This window comes from Onychostoma macrolepis, chromosome 18, assembly GCF_012432095.1.
Source record: "Onychostoma macrolepis isolate SWU-2019 chromosome 18, ASM1243209v1, whole genome shotgun sequence".
Taxonomy (NCBI): Eukaryota; Metazoa; Chordata; class Actinopteri; order Cypriniformes; family Cyprinidae; genus Onychostoma; species Onychostoma macrolepis.
The window spans coordinates 28,513,757-28,534,566 of NC_081172.1; the positions used below are offsets into that span (position 1 = coordinate 28,513,757).

At 39.7% G+C, this 20,810-nt stretch overlaps 1 protein-coding gene across 1 annotated transcript in view; it reads right to left on the reverse strand.

Moving 5' to 3' along the window:
- Positions 1-20,810, reverse strand: part of cdon (cell adhesion associated, oncogene regulated) — a 43,999-nt gene that overhangs the window by 10,209 nt on the left and 12,980 nt on the right. The window contains 13 exon segments of the mRNA XM_058751317.1: positions 1,812-1,917; positions 4,248-4,429; positions 5,353-5,559; positions 6,355-6,468; positions 7,647-7,821; positions 8,439-8,722; positions 12,934-13,203; positions 13,664-13,954; positions 14,172-14,315; positions 14,402-14,548; positions 15,246-15,442; positions 15,444-15,522; positions 15,705-15,844. Of these exon segments, the coding sequence (XP_058607300.1) occupies positions 1,812-1,917; positions 4,248-4,429; positions 5,353-5,559; positions 6,355-6,468; positions 7,647-7,821; positions 8,439-8,722; positions 12,934-13,203; positions 13,664-13,954; positions 14,172-14,315; positions 14,402-14,548; positions 15,246-15,442; positions 15,444-15,522; positions 15,705-15,777 (2,269 nt within the window). The 5' untranslated portion in view covers positions 15,778-15,844.

A 20,810-nucleotide genomic window follows, 5' to 3' on the forward strand; every position in this document is an offset into this window, starting at 1 on the left:
CACTCATGTATGTTGAAAGCCAGCTCTCTGATTACAGTTTGTGCCACAATATTTTATTTGTGTAGCTCACTTCTCTTTTTAACACAGTGAAGGCATGGTGTACACTAAATGACCAGCTGCTGTACTGCATAATGAGAGAGAAAAACGCAAAACACACAGACTCACACAAACATGAAAAAAGCATCACAGGCTTTTTAGTGCACTTTTTCCTCTGCGCACACAACATATCAGTGTTTCCCACACTGTTATTCAGCACCACTGCTGAATCAACTGTGACACGGCAAAATAAATGATATATAAATTGCGAGTTTTCAGTCGGAATTGAATGTGATGAGATAAAAAGTTAGAGTACAACAATATAATACAAATATAATAAATAAAAATGTCTTCTATAGCATTTTTTTTGCTGGGTATTCATTAAAATAAATATACAGCACAGCTAGTGTAGTCTGATTCAGGAATAAATGACTCTTATGAACCGATTCTTGTAATGAATCAGTCAAAAAGACTTACAAAGGTTTGAATCAACCTACCAAAATTAATCAAAGCGGTTACATCTGATTGGACATGTGGTTACAGACACTTTGACTAAAGAATTTTGTTAATTTAATATAAAAGAAGTTGAAATCTATGATTAAAGGACAGTTTTATTTATTATGCATTTAAAGTTAGCATAAAATTAACCCTGTGAAGCCTGACATAAGCCAGTCAGGTCTCAGAACATTGAAACTTTAGACAAAATATATATATAATTTTTATTTATTTTTTAAGTGTTTGAGTATTGTTATGGCTCGTTAATAGGAAAATATTTTTTGAATTATACTAAAAGGTATTTTACTTGCTAAAAAAATTAAACTATCAATCAATATATTGTGCAAAACAGGTTTTTCTGCAATGTTTTGATCATGTTGATAATTTAGAGGCTTTAGAAAATAGTGTATGAAATATGATACATTAGGGTTTATAGGGTTAAAATGACCCTATTTACTTTCATAATTCAAATCCTAATTCATGATCCAATCAATTTTTTTTTTATGATTAAAATAAATGTCAAATTTTTTCCTGTTTCACTTACAAAATTGTCAGATTATGAAAGTAAAACGGGTTTCAAACAGCATTTCACATTGACTTTAAGACCAACAATTTACAGGACACACTCCTGAGGTTTCTGTAAACTCTGAGACGTATGAAGTCATCTTATCTGCCCAGCGTGTTTCTGACAGCTTGTTGTTTGGATGGACGAGGAGAGGTTTGAGGGGCCGATGTGAACAGAGAGAAAGAGGGGGTAAAAAGTAAAAATAGGAGGCAGAGGAGAGGCGGCGGCAGTTAGCATTCCTCTCAGAAACTTGAATCCCTCTCGGAGCGGTCAGTGTTGGGTTTCAGTTCAGGCCCATTAGTATGGCAGCCATTTATTAAAAACACATTTTACACAGACTCATTACTCTGAGTGCAGAATTCACTACACATCAATCAACAGATTACACTTTCTTTGTCCCGCCCCCTCTGAGACCGAATATACATTACACACTCCTACTACACGGCTCTCTGGATTACCTCATTCTGATTGGTCAATTGTAGCACTTATCTGTCAAATACTTGTGTGTAATGTCTGATAAACTCTATAACTGACCACTGTCCCAGGCAACTTATTTCCTGTACAGCTGTGTGTTTGTTTCATGTCTCTCTTATCATTTTACAGAGTTTTTCTTCTCAAAGAATGAAATCTCAATATTTCACATCCATTTGTTTATGTATTGTGTAAGAAGCCGTGAACTAAGAGCAATAACAGAAGAAAGACACCATGATCTCACCTTCCACCACATCTCTCTTGTAATCACTGTCATTGTCGCTGTCTGTTGGCCTATAGTAGATGTAGAATCCCTGGATGGGTGTGTTGTTATTACTGGAGGGAGTGTACTATGATAGAGAGTGGAAAAAAAGCAAATTATTATTATTATTTATTTTTTATTCAATATACACTATGCCATCAAAGATAAGAACCTAACTAGTTTAACTGGAATCAACACATCCTGCTCTGCTTAAAAAGGCCATAATTGTACACATTTGCATCACTTTATTTTCTGAAGTCTACTAATAATGTTAGTCATGGTTTCTTGCACCATAAACAGTCATAATTTAGTTTTAAATGACCATTTTCCAACCTTTCACTGAACCTTAGCAAGATTTTATTTTTTGGAACTGTCACTTTAAGACTTCTAGACAACAAGGACCTCGGTTATGATTGGCTAACTTTTTAGCTAAAGAGTTAGTCAAGACAAAAATAAAATTTCTGTTTTTATTTATGTACCCTCATGTCATTCCAAACATGCATGAGGTTTAGTAGAGTGTTCTTCGTGTTCTCTTCCATACAATGAAAGTGAATAGGGACGAACTCTAAAAAATGCACGTTAAAAGTACTGTAATGGAATGTTCACACGTGCCAGTGTCCAATTTGCAAAAACAATTCAATCTTCATTCAAGTTTAAAGTGCCCCTATTATGGTTAATGAAAGGATCATATTTTGGTTTTGGGAGTCCCCAACAACAGGTTGACATGCATGAAAGGTCAAAAAACACTTTCATTGTCTTATAATAGTTTCGTAGATTCGTATAACGATTCATTTTTTCAAACCCCTCCTTTGCGTGACGCTAATCTGTGGTGATTGGTCCAATTGGTCTCATTTTCATTTCCTCATGCCTGATAAAGCAGCGGTTAGTGAGCGCAGTGCTGCTTTGTGTACAGCGTTACTGGGGAAACCGTTATTTTTACCGCTCCAAAAGCAGCACCTAGTGGCAAAGAATGAATTTGCATTTTCATTCAGACCAACGCGAAAAGACCAACAAGTGGGTGGGCAACATTGGGATTCGTTTTAAAATGAGTCATTTCAATGATTCAGAGTCGACTTTCTTTTGAGAGACAATAACTTTATGCACTTTCAGATTTAAAACTTTGCAAGATGTTTTCATTCACTTAGAGCTGTGTTACACACGGCATGAAAGGTAATTTTCAAAAATCCATAATAGTGGCACTTTAATCTTTTGAAAGAAGTAGTTGACCGAATTCACCAAATGAATCGTTTCTCATGTTCAACACTTGATTCAATCCAGGATCCAGATTATCAGTCAGTAATTACAGATTTTGATTTGTTTCTCACACAACATTTTTGTATGACCTGAAATGAACTGCAGAAGGTTTGTGGACTACTTGTATGATGTTTTCATGTTATTTTTTTAACATGAAATTTTCAAGTCATACTAACTGTGCAGAAAAGAACAACAAAATAATGTCCTTTTCTACAAAAGAAAGTGAGACAGGTTTGAAATGACATGAAGTTAAGTAAATGGCAAAATTTTCATTTCTAGATGGACTACTCCTTTAAGACACATCAAACCTTTTCTTCTCATGCATGTCTTCTAAAAATAGCTTAACTCACTCAGTCCGTTCCACTTGTTAAGGCAGGATAAGGATTCCTAATCTGCTCCTAAACTCACACACACTTTTTCCTGCAAAACTGCACCAGTAATCATTGCCAATTACAGGTCTGTTTGGACATTCTGGGGTGACTCTCAGGGGCTGATGGGAAAGCTACTACACAGCGCCTGAAAAAGTGCACACACAAATACTCTGCTAACGTGCTGAAAAACACTTCAGCACAACTGGCACTGCAGAGAAGAATAGTCAGGGAGTGCAGGGAGTGAACTTGTTATGTGGTTATTTCTGGACACTTTTTACACTCTCGTTTTCGAATTAAGCATGAAATGTGACTGTAATTAAATTGGCCATTAGATATAAAAGGCATAAGTCTAAAACATTAACACACACACACACACACACACATGCTAGTTTAAACCCCTGAGCTGCTAATATGAGGTTCAGGGTTATTCCTTCAACAGGCCAGAAACAGAAACAACATTTGTTTGTACAAGTGGTGAGACCCTTTTTAAGATTAATGTGCTAATAATACACATACAGAAGCATGGAATGATAGAAAAACTCAGTTTATTCAGTGATGAGTTATTGAGTGCCTGACAGAAACTGTTCCAAAACCTAGTGAGCTGCCTCGCTGTCTACTGCCTCTACACGCAGCTGCCTTTATTTGAGCCAGAACGATAGTATGTTTTGTTGCCTTTGTGTAAGCAGTGCACCTTAAAATGGGCAGCTCAGGTTTTGGGGCAGAGTTAGTGTACTTTATTTAGCAGATAGTGTAAATGTAACGCACTGGTGTGCCTGTTCACAAGTGTACTCACAGTCCAGCGTAACATGATCTGAGTATCGCTGACAGCATCAGTGAAGGAGATGTGAGGGCCAGTGATCGGACGGTTTGAGACGGGAGGACTCGACAGGGAGACCTGGTACGGCCTGGAGGTGGCGCTAGCAGGGCTTTCACCATAGTTATTCATGGCAATGACACGGAAACGGTATGTGGAACCTGTCAAGAAAAGATCTATTAGACCAAATGAGATTTTTATATTTTCGTAATATACTCATTGTACATTTAGGTCCCTAGTAATTAGGACCAGATTTGGATGTGGTTTTCTTAAGTTTGCACATTTTCAAGTGCATGTCGTGCAACAGGATTTACACACAGACATTGTTTTTGGATGGAATAAAACATGTGTGGGGGGGGGGGAATTAATATAACCATTATTAATAATTCCCATTAATTTTTTATATTTAATAATTAAAATTAATTCTTTGAATTAATTAATACAATTAATTCACCATGATTATTAAAATAGTTTGGGGACCAATTCTTTACTATTAACTAGTTGCTTAGTAGCATGCATATTATTTATTGCATATTGTTTATTAGTATGTATAAAGCATATATTAATGCCTTATTCTCCATGACCATAAGCTACATCCCTTAATCCTACCCCATACCTAAATTTATCAACTGCCTTACTAACTACTACTACTACTACTACTACTACTACTAAGCAGTAATTAATAGTTTATTGAGGCAAAAGTCGTAGTAAATAGTTTTTAAATGTGAGAATTGAACCCCAAACTAAAGTGTGATGGTTAAGGTCCAATTTTCGCTACTAACAATTAACTACGACTTTTGCCTCAATAAACTCCTAATTTACTGCTTATTAATAGTTAGTAAGGCAATTTAGCTATTGGCTAGGATTAGGGATGTAGAATATGGTCACGGAGAATATGTGCTTTATAAGTACTAATATAAGTACTAATAATAGGCATGCCAATAAGCTACTATATACTATATAAGTATAACTACTTAATAGTGAGAATTTGTCCCTATACTAAAGTGTTAACAGCGTGACCTAAATAATATATTTAAATAATAGGTCTGGGAATCAACCTGTGGAAATCTTGGTGTAACCTTACCTGGTTCCAGGTTGCGCACTTCCACAGACAGTTTAAGTGGTGAGATATTATCAGCCGCGATGATCCAGTCCCCACTTCTGCCCTGCTTCTTGTACTCCACGCGAAAGGCCGTGATTGGAGAGCCACCATTGGCTCGTGGGATCCAAGTGACATAAACAGAGCTTTCTGTCGCCATAGAGATAGTTGGGCGGTCTGGGGCCTCGGGAACTTAGGGATGAAGCCAACCAATTAGAAGTTTGGAATAAAAAAGTTAACGCAAACTATACGATCTAATTATTGTGTCTTCCAAAAATAAACAGCAGTTTTCATGTCAAGTGCAAGATGTAACCTCAACATCCATCAGTGAAAAGACCAAAAGAGCAGACAAAGATAAAATAAACCAACACACACACACAACAGACCGACAGCATGCCAGAGTCAATTGAGTACTTACTGAATGGGCTCTGAGCCATAGACACAGAGACGCAAGCAGAGAAAGAAAGACAGAGCAAAATTTATGTGGCAAATAGAATGTAAATGTGCACACACACACACACTCAAACTCTAATTACAGAAATGCATCTCACACATCTGTGAGTCCCTGTGCATATTATAAGATTACTTCACCCAAAGTGAATATTTACTCACCCTCATGTCGTATTTTGACATGGAATACAAAAGACGACATTTTGAAGAATCTTCTTGCACTCGTTATCATATATGAAGCAGATTACGACCAGAAAGTTACTGTATGGCTTCAGAAGCCTCAAAATAAGTTGTGTGGACTAAACTTCGGTGTAGTTTTTTTGGTCTTTTTTGGTGCCTGGTCACAATATGGTTTCACTGTATGAAAAAATAAGCATGAACATTCTTCAAAATATCTCCTTTTGTGCTCCACGGAACACATATGAGAGGATTTTCATATTTTGGTGAACTACTCTTGGAGGGTAAGTACATTACTGATCATTAGTAAGCAGAAGTCAGACCTTTGTGGTGTAATGGTATTGTGGGACGTCCCCCTACCTCTGTCATGTATGACCACTCCATAGTAATTGTTGGTGGTTTTATCTTCTTGTGCTTTCTCTGGAAGAGACACAATCGGAGCCTTGGAGGGGTTCTTATTAGAGGAAGTCCTCTCTGAGAGGAAGGGAAAGAAAAGTTATGATTTGATTTGCCTCTGGCTTGCTTAGTTGGGGACACTTCATTTCCAGCGATACCGTCGACTTGATTGCACAGATACTATTTAAACTGAAGTGAGCTGGATGGTGACATCACTGAATTCAATGATGAACTGCCTTTAACTGAAAATTGTGTGTTTACTATTTTGCATTATTGACACACTATTTTCCTATTTGATACTATACAAAGCTGCTTTGACACAATCTGTATTGTTAAAATCACTATATAAATAAAGGTGACTTGACTTGATTCATAATGTTGCTGTTGGTGATCATACTGTATTATGATGGAAAACATGGTTGGACTTATTATTATTATTTTTTTTTTAAACCAAACAAAACGTGTGCATTATGAGCAGCAAGTGGCAAAGGCAAAAGTTCTTTCTTATGCTTACTTTAAATCGAGAACATGCATGAGCTACAAAATATAAAAATATTTGCCAATGCAATCATGAAAATTCAATGTATCATTTTTGTATTACTGTAAATTATGTAAAATGTAAATTAATTAATTACAAGTACTATATAATATAATATAATCACATACACTACCATTTAAAAGTTTGGGGTTGTAAGAATTTTTCTCTTATGCCCACTAAGGCAGCATTTATTTGCTCAAAAATACAGTAAAAATATAAATATTGTAAAATCTTATTATAATTTAAAACTTTTTTTTATTTATTCTTCAGAAATAGTTCTAATGTGCTGCTTTGCTGCTCAAGAAACTATTATTATCAGCAATGTTGAAAACAATTGTGCAGCCTTATATGTTTGTGGAAATCATGACACTTTTTCAGGATTCTTTGATGAATAGAGAAAGAACATATTTAACTTTATTTGAAATCAATTGCCTTTACTGTCACTTTTGATCAATTGAATGTATCATTTGCTGACTAAAAGTGTTAGTTTGTTTAAATAAAAAAAACTAAAATAAAAAAAAAACTTACTGGCCCCCAAACTTGTGAATGGTGGTGTATATGTAATAACACATTTATTTTTTCTACCCCAAAACACAATCCTTGACCCATTTTCCACTGCTCAGATTCATAGAATTATGTTCTGGTGTAATCGAAGCCAAACAGCTTTGGAAAAGTGAAAATGAGCTTCAGCTGGGTAAAATGCAAACTGTATTCTCACCCTTTCCAGTGCGGAAGGTCAGCATGGCGGGCTGGCCCTCTCCTGCAGCGCTGCGGGCCACCATCAGAACCTCATACAGGCTGGACGGCTCCAGCTCAGACAGGGGCAGGGATTTCTCACTGCCTGGCACCCGCACCGTGTGCCAGTTCCCCACCACATGACCCACGTCGTCCACCTACAGGGACATTCAGCACATGCGCAGTCAAGAGACAGTCTTACCTTATGTAGTGATCTCATGCACCTTTCAACCCTCATATTCTGTCCCTGACTGCACATACTTCACGTAAAGTTCAACAAAGAACAGTAACGTCTTTCTTATTCTCCTACTCTGAATCATGACAAAAGATCAACCCACTCAACTATTCCTGAGAGCGCAAGCTGTGTCACTTTTTCCTGAGCCAATGTGACAAGCGCTGCCAATGCAATCTTGAAAAGAACCAGAGCAGTTTTATTAGCCAAGGGAGCTTATTATTGAAGAAAACACAGGCTTTTAAAGAGGAAATGACCAACTTCTTACCAAAACGCTCTTGGCTGGCAGATACTGCTGAATTGTGTTAGCGCTGACTTTTACAGTAAACGGCACAGGGCGTTGTTATGAGTATGTGCTCATTCTCAAATCTAATAACTATAAATCTGACCTGATAACTAACGCCAGGGGAAAGAAGAGGGTGGAGCGCGATTCAGTCATTCTTGAAGAGGTAATAATTATCCACATTTTGTGCCCCACTTAAAAAGTACATCAGTAAGACATTTATAATGGAAAATCTGCAAGTGTACTTTATGATTTTTTACCTTGCGGTATTTAACAAAGTATGCATTGATAGGGATGCCCCAGTCCCGACCTGCTCGCCACTCTAGATCATACATGTTGGGTTTGTGCGTTTGCGGTGGGCTGATTATGATTGGTGCTTCTGGCGTAGGTTGTTCGCTGATTTTCTCAGTGGGCAGTCCTGTAGTTTCGCCAATCACCCCCTCCCGTATGGAAGGGAACAGTTCATCACCCTCATCGCTCTGGATAGGGTGGACAGAAGGCTGCATCTTCATGGGAGCTCCAGACATGGAACTAGACTGGGGTTCTACAGGGCAAAAAAAGAACAATTTTGGTCATACATACTTTTTCTTTTTTTTTCCCCCAGACATACTTTTTATAGTTAATTACATTAATTATTCGTAAACGTTATTCATTTTCCCAGTACAATGTTTTAAGGTGATGTTATTACAGTGTAATAAGTACCAAATAACATTAATTAACAACCTTACTATAGTACTTAATACTAGTTTCTATAGGGTTAAGTTTAGAGTAAGGTTTAGGGGTAGTTGCTTGTAATTTTGCTTAATTTACTGTGATTACTATAGTAAGTCGGGCTGTACGATATATCGCATGCGATTGTCATGCGCATCTCGTCAGTAAAGCCGGTTACGTGATTAGTAATAAATCTCCATCACGTGCTTTCAGATGGAGTGGCATTTAGTACAGAGCCGTAGTTCACTGACAAGCTATTCGATTCATCTGTGATTATGAGCGCGAATTGCGTAGCTTGTCAGTGAACTACGGCTCTGTGTACTAAATGCCACTCCATCTGAAAGCACGTGATGGAGATTTATTACTAACCACGTAACAGGCTTTACTGATGAGATGCGCATGACAATTGCATGCGATATATCGTGCAGCCCTAATAGTAAGTACATGTAACATTTGTAACGTTAAAGTGTTACCATTTTGCTTTTCAAATAGTATATAAGTTAATTAAACACAGCTATAGCAGCACTCTGACTGGCAATATGCGAGGCTGGAAACTACTTTTCCAACTTTTAGTTTTCCACTGGCATTAAAATAAAAAGCCTCCAAGGGAACATACAATAAAGCTTTATTATTAATTAATTTATTTTTATTAAACCCCACCAGAATGGTCCGCTTGGGAATCTGTGCTTCTGACACTGGCTTGGCAGCCGATCATCTGAGCAGAATGTGTGTGAACTTGGATTTAGTGAAAGGCGACAAACTCGTGAGAATAGCTGTTCACCATGCATGTTGTATACATGTTACAATATTCATGTCACCGCAGAGTAAGGGTCAGATAGCAATTGAGTAATCCTAGCTTAACAGCTGAAGAACAGTTGTAGGAGAGGTGAGGTTTGTTGCTGGTTCTTAGGGTCTCTCATTCGTAGTTGTTGGGTGTGTGGCACTGGTTTACCTTACAAAACAAACAGCCCCAGAGTCAGTAACACTAGAGCTCAAACTGGGCCCGACGCCAGCCACCACACATTCCACCCTTCGGCCATTAAAATACCAGAGCGAATCAGAGCCCTACACCAGCTCACAAACCCACCTTCCAATCATGTCCTATTTGAGCTATAGGGCAAGCCATGAATGCTTTATGGGTAAGCCACGGTCTTACACTTGGCATCTGAAATGAATGAAGAGTACTAAGCTTTTATATTTTTGAAGAAATTTTCAGTGTCGCAATGTGTTACACTGAAATGTGACTCCAGGTCCACCTTTAAAGTAAGCCTATGGGCCTGTCCCAATACCAACTCTTGTGTGTATGCGTCTGGAATTGCACAAGACTGTCCCAGATATGAAAAATGCCAAACCTCAGTGCCCTCAACACACACTAATAAGTCCACATCATCTCTAAAACTGCTTAGGAACATTATTTAAGGCTAAGTGTAATGTATCCCATCATTCATGTTCAGGAACTCACCTGCCATGAGAATTCCAGAAACACTCTACAGTGCAAGTTACATACAATTTGGTAGCAAAACATAACATTTTCTTGGTGCAGAGATTAGTATGTGTATTTTGTAAAATGTTTGCAACTGTCTGGACTACTGTGCAAAGTGCAACATATTGAAAATTAAAAGGTGTATATAAAGCAGAGTCAAAAGTGAGAACTTTACATGCATTGTTACAACACTACGATGTAAGTCTGTCCCGTCAGGTAATCAAAAGTTGTACACATACTTGCAGTCTTCATGCTTACTTGGTGCATCTCTGGTATTTGGCCCAAGTGTTCATATAAGCAGACAAGTGGTCAAGTGCACAGGCTGCAAGTGTGAGTAGTGGGACAGACCCGCTATATTTTTTAAGGGGTAGTTCACACAAACATTTTGTCATTAATTACTCATTCTCATGTCGTTCCAAACCCGTAAGACCTTCGTTCATCTTCACAAGACAAATTAAGATATGTTTGATGAAATCCGAGAGCTTTCTGACCCTGCATAGACAGCAACGCAACTACCACGTTCAAGGCCCAGAAAGGTAGTAAGGACATCTTTAAAATAGTTTGTGTGACATCTGTGGTTCGACTGTAATGTTATGAAGCTACGAGAATACTTTTTACGTGCAAAGAAAACAAAAATAACTTTATTCAACAATTTCTTCTCTTCCGTGTCAGTCTTCGATGCCCGTTCAAAATGTGATATTTTATTTTAACGATATCCTTTCTACGTTGCTGGGCCTTGAGTGTGTCAGTTGCGTTGCGTTTTCATTTTTGGGTGAACTAACCCTTTAACTGTTCTATCATCCAACAGACAATTTGATGTATAACTCATTTCTGTAACACAAACAGTACTGGAGCCTTACACATCGGTTAGGGGTCTGTTCAAATCCCTAATTGTTAGTATGAGTAATAGTAATAGCAATGCTTGCCTTAGCAAACACCACTGATGAAGGCATGATACAGTAAATATTGTTCTGACTCTTTGATCTTCTTTCTTCTGTACAGTAGGTCTTTCTCCTTTGTGACTCACATGTGCCCAACTATGTGTGATCATTAATGACTGACGTGGTGAGAGGAACAATCAGGCCTCAGACTGCGCTCGGGCTGTACATTATCTCGACTCACCCACTGTCAAAATGGTCTCTGCCATGGCACAGCCAAGCTCACTGGAAGCCTAGCATGTGTACTGCCCAGCATGAGCGGCAGTCACAGCCTGAATGTGCAGGTTGCTGCTGCCAGGACCAGACAAGGTAAGCTGGATAGCGTTGTCAATTGGCGACCTGCCTGCCGCTGGGGGCTGAAGTAGCAGGACGGAATGTGTGGTGATTGGACCGGCAGAGTTGTACCAGTGGATAACAGGAAGTGGTTTACTCAAGAGAGAGTAACAAAGTCACCCTCCACATAGATGCTGCTTTCAGGAGGGAACAGGATTGTGGGCTTGGAATTTGTCATCTATAAGACCTCATAAAATCAAAATTTGACTTTTAGTTAATCACTGAGGTCTTATGTACTCCAAAAGGTGGATGAAATGAACTTGTAGCATATAATGCATTTAAAATGTATTTATTTTTCTAATATGAAAACAAATTTAAAAATTATCTTGTTTAGAGGATCATATACAATTTTTTGTTTAATCGAATGCTCTCTAGAATGAGATTCCCCTTGTCTTTGACTGGCAACAGCAAGCAGCAAATCACAGTTCACTGTCGTGACAAACTAAAACCTACTGGTTACAAAAAAAATACAGGAAATTAGACTGCGCGTCAAGACATTTCATGGTGTCTTTAAAAACACAAGTCCGGTCAGTATCCTCAACTAAATCTAAAGCATTAAATCCACAACGTGTTTTCACAGGCCCAGAGCTGATCACGTCTTAACACCGTTTCTTCTTTTTCCAGCAGCCTACGGATCACGTATCTATCTCAAATCTTGCCGTTAAACATAAACAACTCTGCTTTTACACTGACCTGCATTTTATCAGCGTGAACTAAATCACCCTTGTAGCCGAGCCAGGAAAAAAGCGATACGAGCCAACATATGGAAAAGACCTCCGTCATGTTTTATCTATTCTTAAGTCTGCATATCTCTAAGCTTATCAATCATGTTTGGAGACACAGAGCAAGGCTGAGGAATAGCCTCAGAGGAGGGCAAGGGAGGTTTGTGTGTGTGAGAGAGATGTGTATTAATAAATATAGGGCTAGTTGTGTGTGATGTTGACAGCTGGGTGGTCTGGTCCTCGTCATAACCTTGTGCAGTTACTCCTTACATTCCGCTGTCCAAGAGCTTATCCCCAACAGCACGCACAAAGCTCACTCTCACAGCCTTTTCATTGCCAGCCAAATACACCCACCCCAACTCCCCCTTCTCCAGCCAAACTCCAGCTAAACTCTCTGCCCTGCTGGAAGAATATACTGTAACTAACTGTACGGTAAACCTGTGTCTTCGGCTATTTCTGCTAGTAAAATTCTCTTTTGTAGATTATCCAGGGTGTTGTGGGTAGTTGCCAGGCTTTTATTAAGGTGTTCTGGATGGTTGCTATGGGGTGCATTGGAGCATCGCCTTACCTGATTCGACACTGAGTCTTCCCGCCGACTGTACAGAGCTAATTCCATTGTCAAACAGGCACTGGTAGATTCCCTGATCTTGAGCCATTACTGAAGGGATGTGAAGGGAGGGCCCAGTGATTTGCAGGCGGGGTGAAGTAGCGAGAGGTGCGGAGTTGAGGAGCCATGTGATGTTGGGGGTTGGACTACCATTGACAGCACAGGTAAATCTCACAGAGGAGCCCACTGTCACAGCCTGATCTGACAAACCTTGCAGTACGCTTACTTGCGCTGTAATGAGGAGAAGTGCTGGATTAATATACACATAACCAAATAATGCAATTACCATAAACTACTAATTATGTGTTTTTTTCTATATTTCTATGGGATATCCCTACTTAATATATCCGACATCTGATCATTTTGTTTTTCGTTGTTAGGATGTATAAAGAACAAAAATGGCAATGCTAGCATTTGTTGTACAGGAGTATAAACATTTAGTAACAGGTTATAATATTACGTTTCCAAGTTTGACAACATGTCCCATTTTATTGCATATTTCCTGTATATGAAAATTGGGAAATTCTGACTTTCACAGTTGAATGAGACAGAATAATTCAGACCCTTCATGCAAGGAACATTACCCAGTGCTTCCATATAAAAGCTGTTGAGCTTGAGAAGAACCTGAACTACATGGATTAACCTGCCTCAAACCTTGGTAACATGATGGATATTAAAATTGATTCCTTACCAAGCACATTCACAGTGTAGTTGACACTGACCACAGCTCCATGATCAGTCAGAACAGAGCAGCAATAATGTCCTCCATCACTCAGCTGAACATCATTCAACACCAGGTTGCTTTGCAACAACATCCATTTGGAGCTCAAAGAAAGCTCCGCTCCATCTTTAATCCATTTGACCTTTGAAGAACGACTTCCTGATACAACACACTCAAGGGTCAGAGATCCAGATTGGTCCACCGTAAGATTGCGAGGGGTGACGGGATAGATGATCCTTACAGGTGAAGGGCCTTCTGAATCTACATGAAAAGAAGGAGTGCAATCACATTATTCCTTCATTCAGAAATATGAATATTTTAATTTACAGTATACACCCATTATCTAACAATAGAAAAAACATCTCAGAATAAATAGCTGCTGATTTGATAGCAAAACTTATACAGTATGAACTATATGGAACGTACAACTCAAATCTTTGTGGTACCTAGAAAAACTAATAGAATTTGCTCAACCAACCTCTGACTATGAGTTTAGTGCCATTAGCCTCTACTTGAGTCTCTCGGGTTAGAGGATTATAAGCACCACACTTATACATGCCCTGATGTTCTGAAGACACTGACACAATCTGAAGGTTCCCAGAGGGCAGGATTAAATACTCGTCTGAAAAACAGACAAAAGAAACAATCTCTCAAAGTGTTCAACTGTGTTTCTGGAGGGTTTGGCATTTGAAGCTGTCTAGTTTGTACCTGTAGACTGTTCCAGCCATTTCCCCCGTATCCGGAAACGTGGCAGAGCAGGTGGATTGCTGCGAGGAAGTGGGCATTCGATAAAAGCAGTTTCGCCCTTGTTTACAGTAAATGTCCTCCGATGGGTCTGGGCAAACCTCTCAATATCTGAATGAAGAAATCATTCAAGAGTGCTCAATCGCTTCAAAGCAACAGATGTAAAATAACTTTTTACATGACTAAGTAATGATTTTCAGTTGAAGAAAGAAGTTGGCTACCTTTGACAATAGTCAATTATACAGTTTAGCAATCATTCTATAAACTATCTGACCAATGAATGTGGCAACTGACAGATCAGAATCAAACATTTCCAAGAGCTGTGTAATAAACTGGTATATTCATTCATAGCAGCAGCAGTTCACACAAAGACCTTCTGTCAAAGAGGTGTTTATATTGGATTGTGAGTGGCAGAGAACATGTGCTTTCCACTGAATAATGCAGCCTTATCTGCAACCCTGATCAGGCCCTAGGTCGGCCGCCGGGGGGTTTGCATCCAATAGGGCGCCCTTCCCGGCATCAGCTCTCGGTACGACACAGGAAGCCCCCAGGCTCATTAAGGATACTGCTGAAGAGGTGTCTGGATAAGTGCCAGACTGAAAAGAAAGAACCATTTCCTTCCCCTCCAACACTCATCTACGGTTGGCCATTCTAACAGTGTTAATGGCTCGAGAAATCCGCCTTCTGATACTTCCTGTCTTTCTTCTCCGTGACCTCTTTGAAGTGCATTCTTGTAAGAGTGTTGTTCTTACAGCTGCGCTGAAAGTGTATTTGTCAGCATACTATGCCTGTGATCAAATGTGCCTACCTGCAATGTGCACTCGTGCTTGCCGGCTGATGATGGAGCCTGTCTTGGACTGCGCCAAGCACTGGTAGGAGCCCGTGAGAGCCGGTTGGAGAGATGACAGAGAAAGGGAGCCAGGACTAAGTTCCACTCCAGACTGGTGGCTAGGGTCTAGTGGTTGACCCTGAAACAGCCAGCTGATTCTGGCGGTGGCTGGACGCTGTGCAGTGCAGGTGGACCGCACTGCCCTGCTTCTGTACCACAGAGAGAGGCTCCACACGAAAAGAAAGAGACAGGACAGCTAAAGCAGAGAGACATGGGGAAAAAAGAAAAGAAATAGATCAACAGACCATAATCCATAAATATTCCTCCTACAGCTTGCTGAGAAGACATGGTATGCCATTTCTCTCTTGGCATTTCAATTTCAATGGCTCAACACAGGTGTGTGCTAATGTTTTTTTTTTTTTTGAGTGTGTTACTAACATGGGCAGTTGAGAAGCAGGGTATGGCAGACGCACAGCACAGCGGACAATAATCTCAGGCCTCTGTCCTCCATGACGCTGTTTCACCTCTGTGCACTAACCTGGGGCCTCACACACACCCCCTCCACACACACTGCACACCTGGAACACATAAAAACAAACATTAAAAACAGTCATGGGCAATACAATATTTGAAAAGACTGAACATGGTCAATGACAGTTTAACATGGTTCATGCAACAGTTATAACAACAAAGGCTGTTACCAGCAAAACATGAAATGTGGACACTTTGCCACATATTTTGTGTTGATTATAGATGAAAAAATACACAATTCTTCATAATTCTGTAAAGTGTATTTAAATACGTTTGTATGTGTCAAAGAGCTAGCAGAAAGAATGGTTAAATTAGCTGAAATAACAATGTGCATATTAAAGTTATTCTAAGGTAGTTTCAGTGAATCACTAGGTGGTTGATATGATATGTCTCTCTACCACTTTGGTCCAAAGATATGGTTTAGGTCACTCCTTTAATGCAAGGTTGTAATATTTTTTAGCCCATATTATTATTAGGTAATGATAAAACCTAATAAAAAAAAAACCTCACTTTGAAAGGCCACAGCACACCTCCCCTCAAAAAGCCACACAGATGAATGTAGCATTCATGACCATAAGGCAAATGACAACGGATGCAAAGAAGTTTATTACTTAGGGGTTTGCTCACATTGCTAAAGTAGGAATGCCTCAACAAGTACCAATAATAAAATTTACCCAGAGGCCTATTCTTTCTACAGATAGCACTGTTTTCATCTTCTATCTGTAGCTGGTCGAGGAGTACAGCTTGTAGGAATTACAAAACTTAACATTTCACAGTTAATCCTAAACAACACTTTCAATAACCTTTATGACACATCCCCTTACACATGCCTTGATCTCGTACAGCCTTCCTCCAAAGAGAAATTTCTTTCTGCTGATCTACGACCCATTCCCACAGAGTGCTTCTCCAGTGAAACAGAAATTCCTGAACTTCTACGCCCCCTCAACCTACAATCCTTCTTCTCCCTTGCTCTCTTTTGCCCCTTCTTTTCTGCCCGTCTCCGATGGACTGCAGAGTCTGCTTGTGGTCTACTCTTAATATCACTATCCTGTCACAGTGCACTGCTTTCTCACAGACTCACTGTAGCCTGAAGAGCCTCCACATGGCTTTCACACACTCACACGCAGTCTCAAACGCCCTAAAAGAAAGACCAGGGGAGCGCCCAAAGGGTGAGACACGGAAAAGAGTGAAAGGATCGTAATTAGGAGCATTCCTCTTTGCTTTTGAACCCATCCCTCCCCTAGCGCCAGGCCTCTGTATCTGGGCTGCGTTAATCCGGAGGGCCTTTGATCACAGGCTCCTGGTCTGTGAGTGTAGTTTGGGCCGGGGGCTGCCGGACAATGGCCGCCCAGCTGTGATATTCACACTGTGGGTGCCATGGGGCTCTGTGCCCGGCCCAACATCAGCCCAAAGGACAGGCCACTCGACTGGGTCAAATTAAAGAGGTTATGTCTGGGTGAGACCATTAAAGCTGAACAAGTCCGTGACAGGACACACACGCTCAAATTTACTCACATTCAAGCATACTAAATCCTTCTCTTGTGTCGCTTATTCCTTTTTAACCTTTTTCTTGAGCAGTGCTTGCTATAATAAGCTGCATTATTAGCTACCATTTCTTATAGTGTGTTAAAAACCTGACAGCTGACTTAACTGATGGACAATAAAATGAGCAAAAAGAAAAATCCCATTACACTGAAGCACAAACCAGAGTTATAGCTTGGATCCAAAGTCAGGAGTGGGCTTTTTGGTCAACCACCTAGCAACCATTCAAAACCCCTAGAATCCACCAAAATAATGCCCTGGCAACCATAACATTGTGTTAAAACAAAAGCATATTAGCAACCATGCTGCAACTACCCACAACACTTTTGGACGAGTGCTGGACGTAAAAATCTAGTTAATAGTTGTATTCCGAAAGAATCTATTATCCCATCATTCATTTTAGCTGCAGTGAGACCTACAAACACTCTTTGCAAACATCAAACATGCACATACATACATATCATCTCCCCCGCCCCCTGCAGGACCACTCAGACGAAGACGAAGTAGGAAACACAGGAAATAATAAACTCTCCCAGCCTCTTGCTCACACCCCCTCTAAAGCCAAATGTCAAGGGTCACCGGAGAGCAGAAAGTCAGCGGGTGTCTGGCAGTTGTGGCCCCGCCCCTTGGGGGTCACCTCAAAAAACAGGGTGACAAAAGGGTCTGCACTTGGCAAGCACAAAATACAGATGGCAGATGGGCGTTTAATAAATCTACACACTTTTGAATACAAATTGTATAGAAACATTACCAAGATTAGTAATAAACTCAGCAGATCTCAAAAGTAAATATGTATGCATTGGCTATAAACACGTGTGTGTGCATGGTTCGTCAGCCCAAGGATTCTAAGGGTAACGCGTCTTGTCCACGAGTCCCAACAAGCCCTTTGCAGTGCCCCTATGCCATCAGTGGAAACAATCTTCTCACTCCCAGAGTAATAATATATAATTACAACAATAACAACAGCCTTGAATGAAACACTGGCAAAGATGGGCAACATCGCCCCATGTGTACATAGAAGGTGATGGTATGTACCCTTGGAGGGGTGGGTATAACCCTGGATAAAGATATCTGGTGTGAGGAGTGACGCTGCGCCTCTTGCTATCTCTGCAACAGATCTGGCATGACGAGGAAACACAAGCATCATTCCTGTGTTTTATCTCTTTGCCTTTCTTTTGACATCCGCCTGTATGTACTAGGCTCAGTGCAGACAGACACTTTGTAAGATATCTGCTGTCCTCCATCAGAGAGCGAGAGACAGGCAGCTACTACTATATGCAGGCAAGAGAGACAGCAGGGAATTGGAGCAGTCTAGAGCCTTCAGTAACAGAGATATAAGTATAGAGAGAGAGAAAGAGACAGAGCGGGTAGCGGAGTGCTGAGACATGTCTGATAGTAGAAGGGAAGGGAAGTCCCCTATACCTACTGAAGATCTCCATCATACAGGCCACATCAAAAGAAAAGATTAAGGGCAAAGGGAAAACAGTGCAGAAGGAAGCAAGAGTTTAACAAACAGAGAGAATTACAAACATTAACCTGACAGCGCCTCTATTTATGTAACATCACTGTACTACCAATGACTCGAGCAAGAATGCTTGCTAATAAAGCTATGGAACCTATGACTGAGAAAGCTTTACTCTTGGCTATCCAATCCTCGGTAGAAAAACCAGCTTAAAAGTATGAAATAGCTTTGACCAACTAGAATCATGATCAATCTACAATAAGGAGATACATTTGGCTGAATTTCCCAGAAACATTAAAGTGGTCATATGATGTGATTTCTTGTTTTCCTTTTCTTTAGTGTGTTATGTAGCTGTTTGTGCGTGTATATGATCTGCAGAGTTACAAAGCTCAAAGTCTCCCACAACAGAATGTATTCTATCTTAAAGAGAAGGCTGATCCAGACCGGGCTAAAACGCCTCCTTCAAACACGCCCCCACATGTCTGCGTCACGATGTGGAAATATTTACGTAATGCCGCCCAAATGTGCACGCAAAGAAAGAAGGCGTGGTTTCAGTAACCGCAGAAGTGTTGATGCAGCCATGTCAGGGAGACGCTGTGTGTTTCTATGAGAAAGCAAAAGCACTTTATTTGGCCTTCCGAAAGTAGATGCAATTAGGAATCATTGTTAAGATTTGTTTACAACTAGGGTTGGGTACCGTTCACATTTGAACCGGTACGGTACCGGTACCGGTATCTGAAATTCGGTACCGGTACCCAACGGTACCTTTTTTCGGTACTTTACTCTCTGTGTAATAACAAAAACATTTATTTCAGTGAAAAAATAAGTCCAAAACTCTCAATTTCAACATTTTGAACAATTGGACCCAACAATTGTTTTTCTTTTTTTTCTTCCAGAAATTCTTGTGTTTTATTTTTTTTCTGATAATCAAATGAAGGCATGAAACATTTATTTATTTCTAATCAAATCAAAATGAAACCCTTTTATTTTTTGGCAAACAAACAGAGGTTTACTGTTAAAATTAATACATGGTAGAAAAATTATGTGAATATACCTTTAAAAAGTTATAATAATAATTGTATTTTTTCTACAATTAAGTCGTTAATGTGGTTGTAATAATTATTTTTATAATTTAATTGTTTTATTTAAATTTGTCAGTAAATGGAATATATAAAGACGTACATTATACTGTACAAAAGTAATACAAGAGTAATATATTTCTGTTACATGTTAAACCGCACTTTTATTTTGACAGGTTGCGTGAAGTTTCTGTGTGTATACAGTATGATATGATGCTAGTTTTCTCAAATGAAACGGTAAAATTCTCATGAAGTGACTCACAGCCTGTAAGTTCATGTGTTCATGTAGTGCAGAGGCCGAAAATCACCGCGAGTTCACGTGTGCTTCAGTATTTGTTTATTAAACAAAACCGCGTCTCCGCCATTCATACATACCGAGGCTAACGGAACATGCAGGATTCATATTTAAACCGTCTTTTGCGTTTTAATATTCACATACACTAGTTCATATCGCGATTCAATTAAGTGACAGACATTCTTTTATTCATCCAAAACTTGCCGAATTCCGTGGCATTCCGCGTTATAGAGTAAATTCCGCTTATATGAATGGACTCCGCCATCCTGTCCGCTGCTGAAACCATATGACCCTAGAAATGTAAGCACACTTCAGAACATTTCGGTTTGCCCTCTGTGTTGTGTTTTAAAGAGTTGCAGGGGTGACAAGTCACAGGGTCTCTCTCTCTCTCTCTGTCTCTCTCGTATGCGCCCAAATGCGTTCTCAGGTACCGAAATTTGGTACCGAATGATTTCATGTGAATCGATACTCGGTAGTACCGACGCAATTCGGTCCGTACCCTTAAAAGTACCGAGTTCGGTACCCAACCCTATTTACAACAGAACAGCACAACCCAAATGTTCGAATTTGTGCAACGCATTTTATGGACAACAGTTTTGTGAACCTAGGTGAGTACAAGACTGGCTGTGCACAAA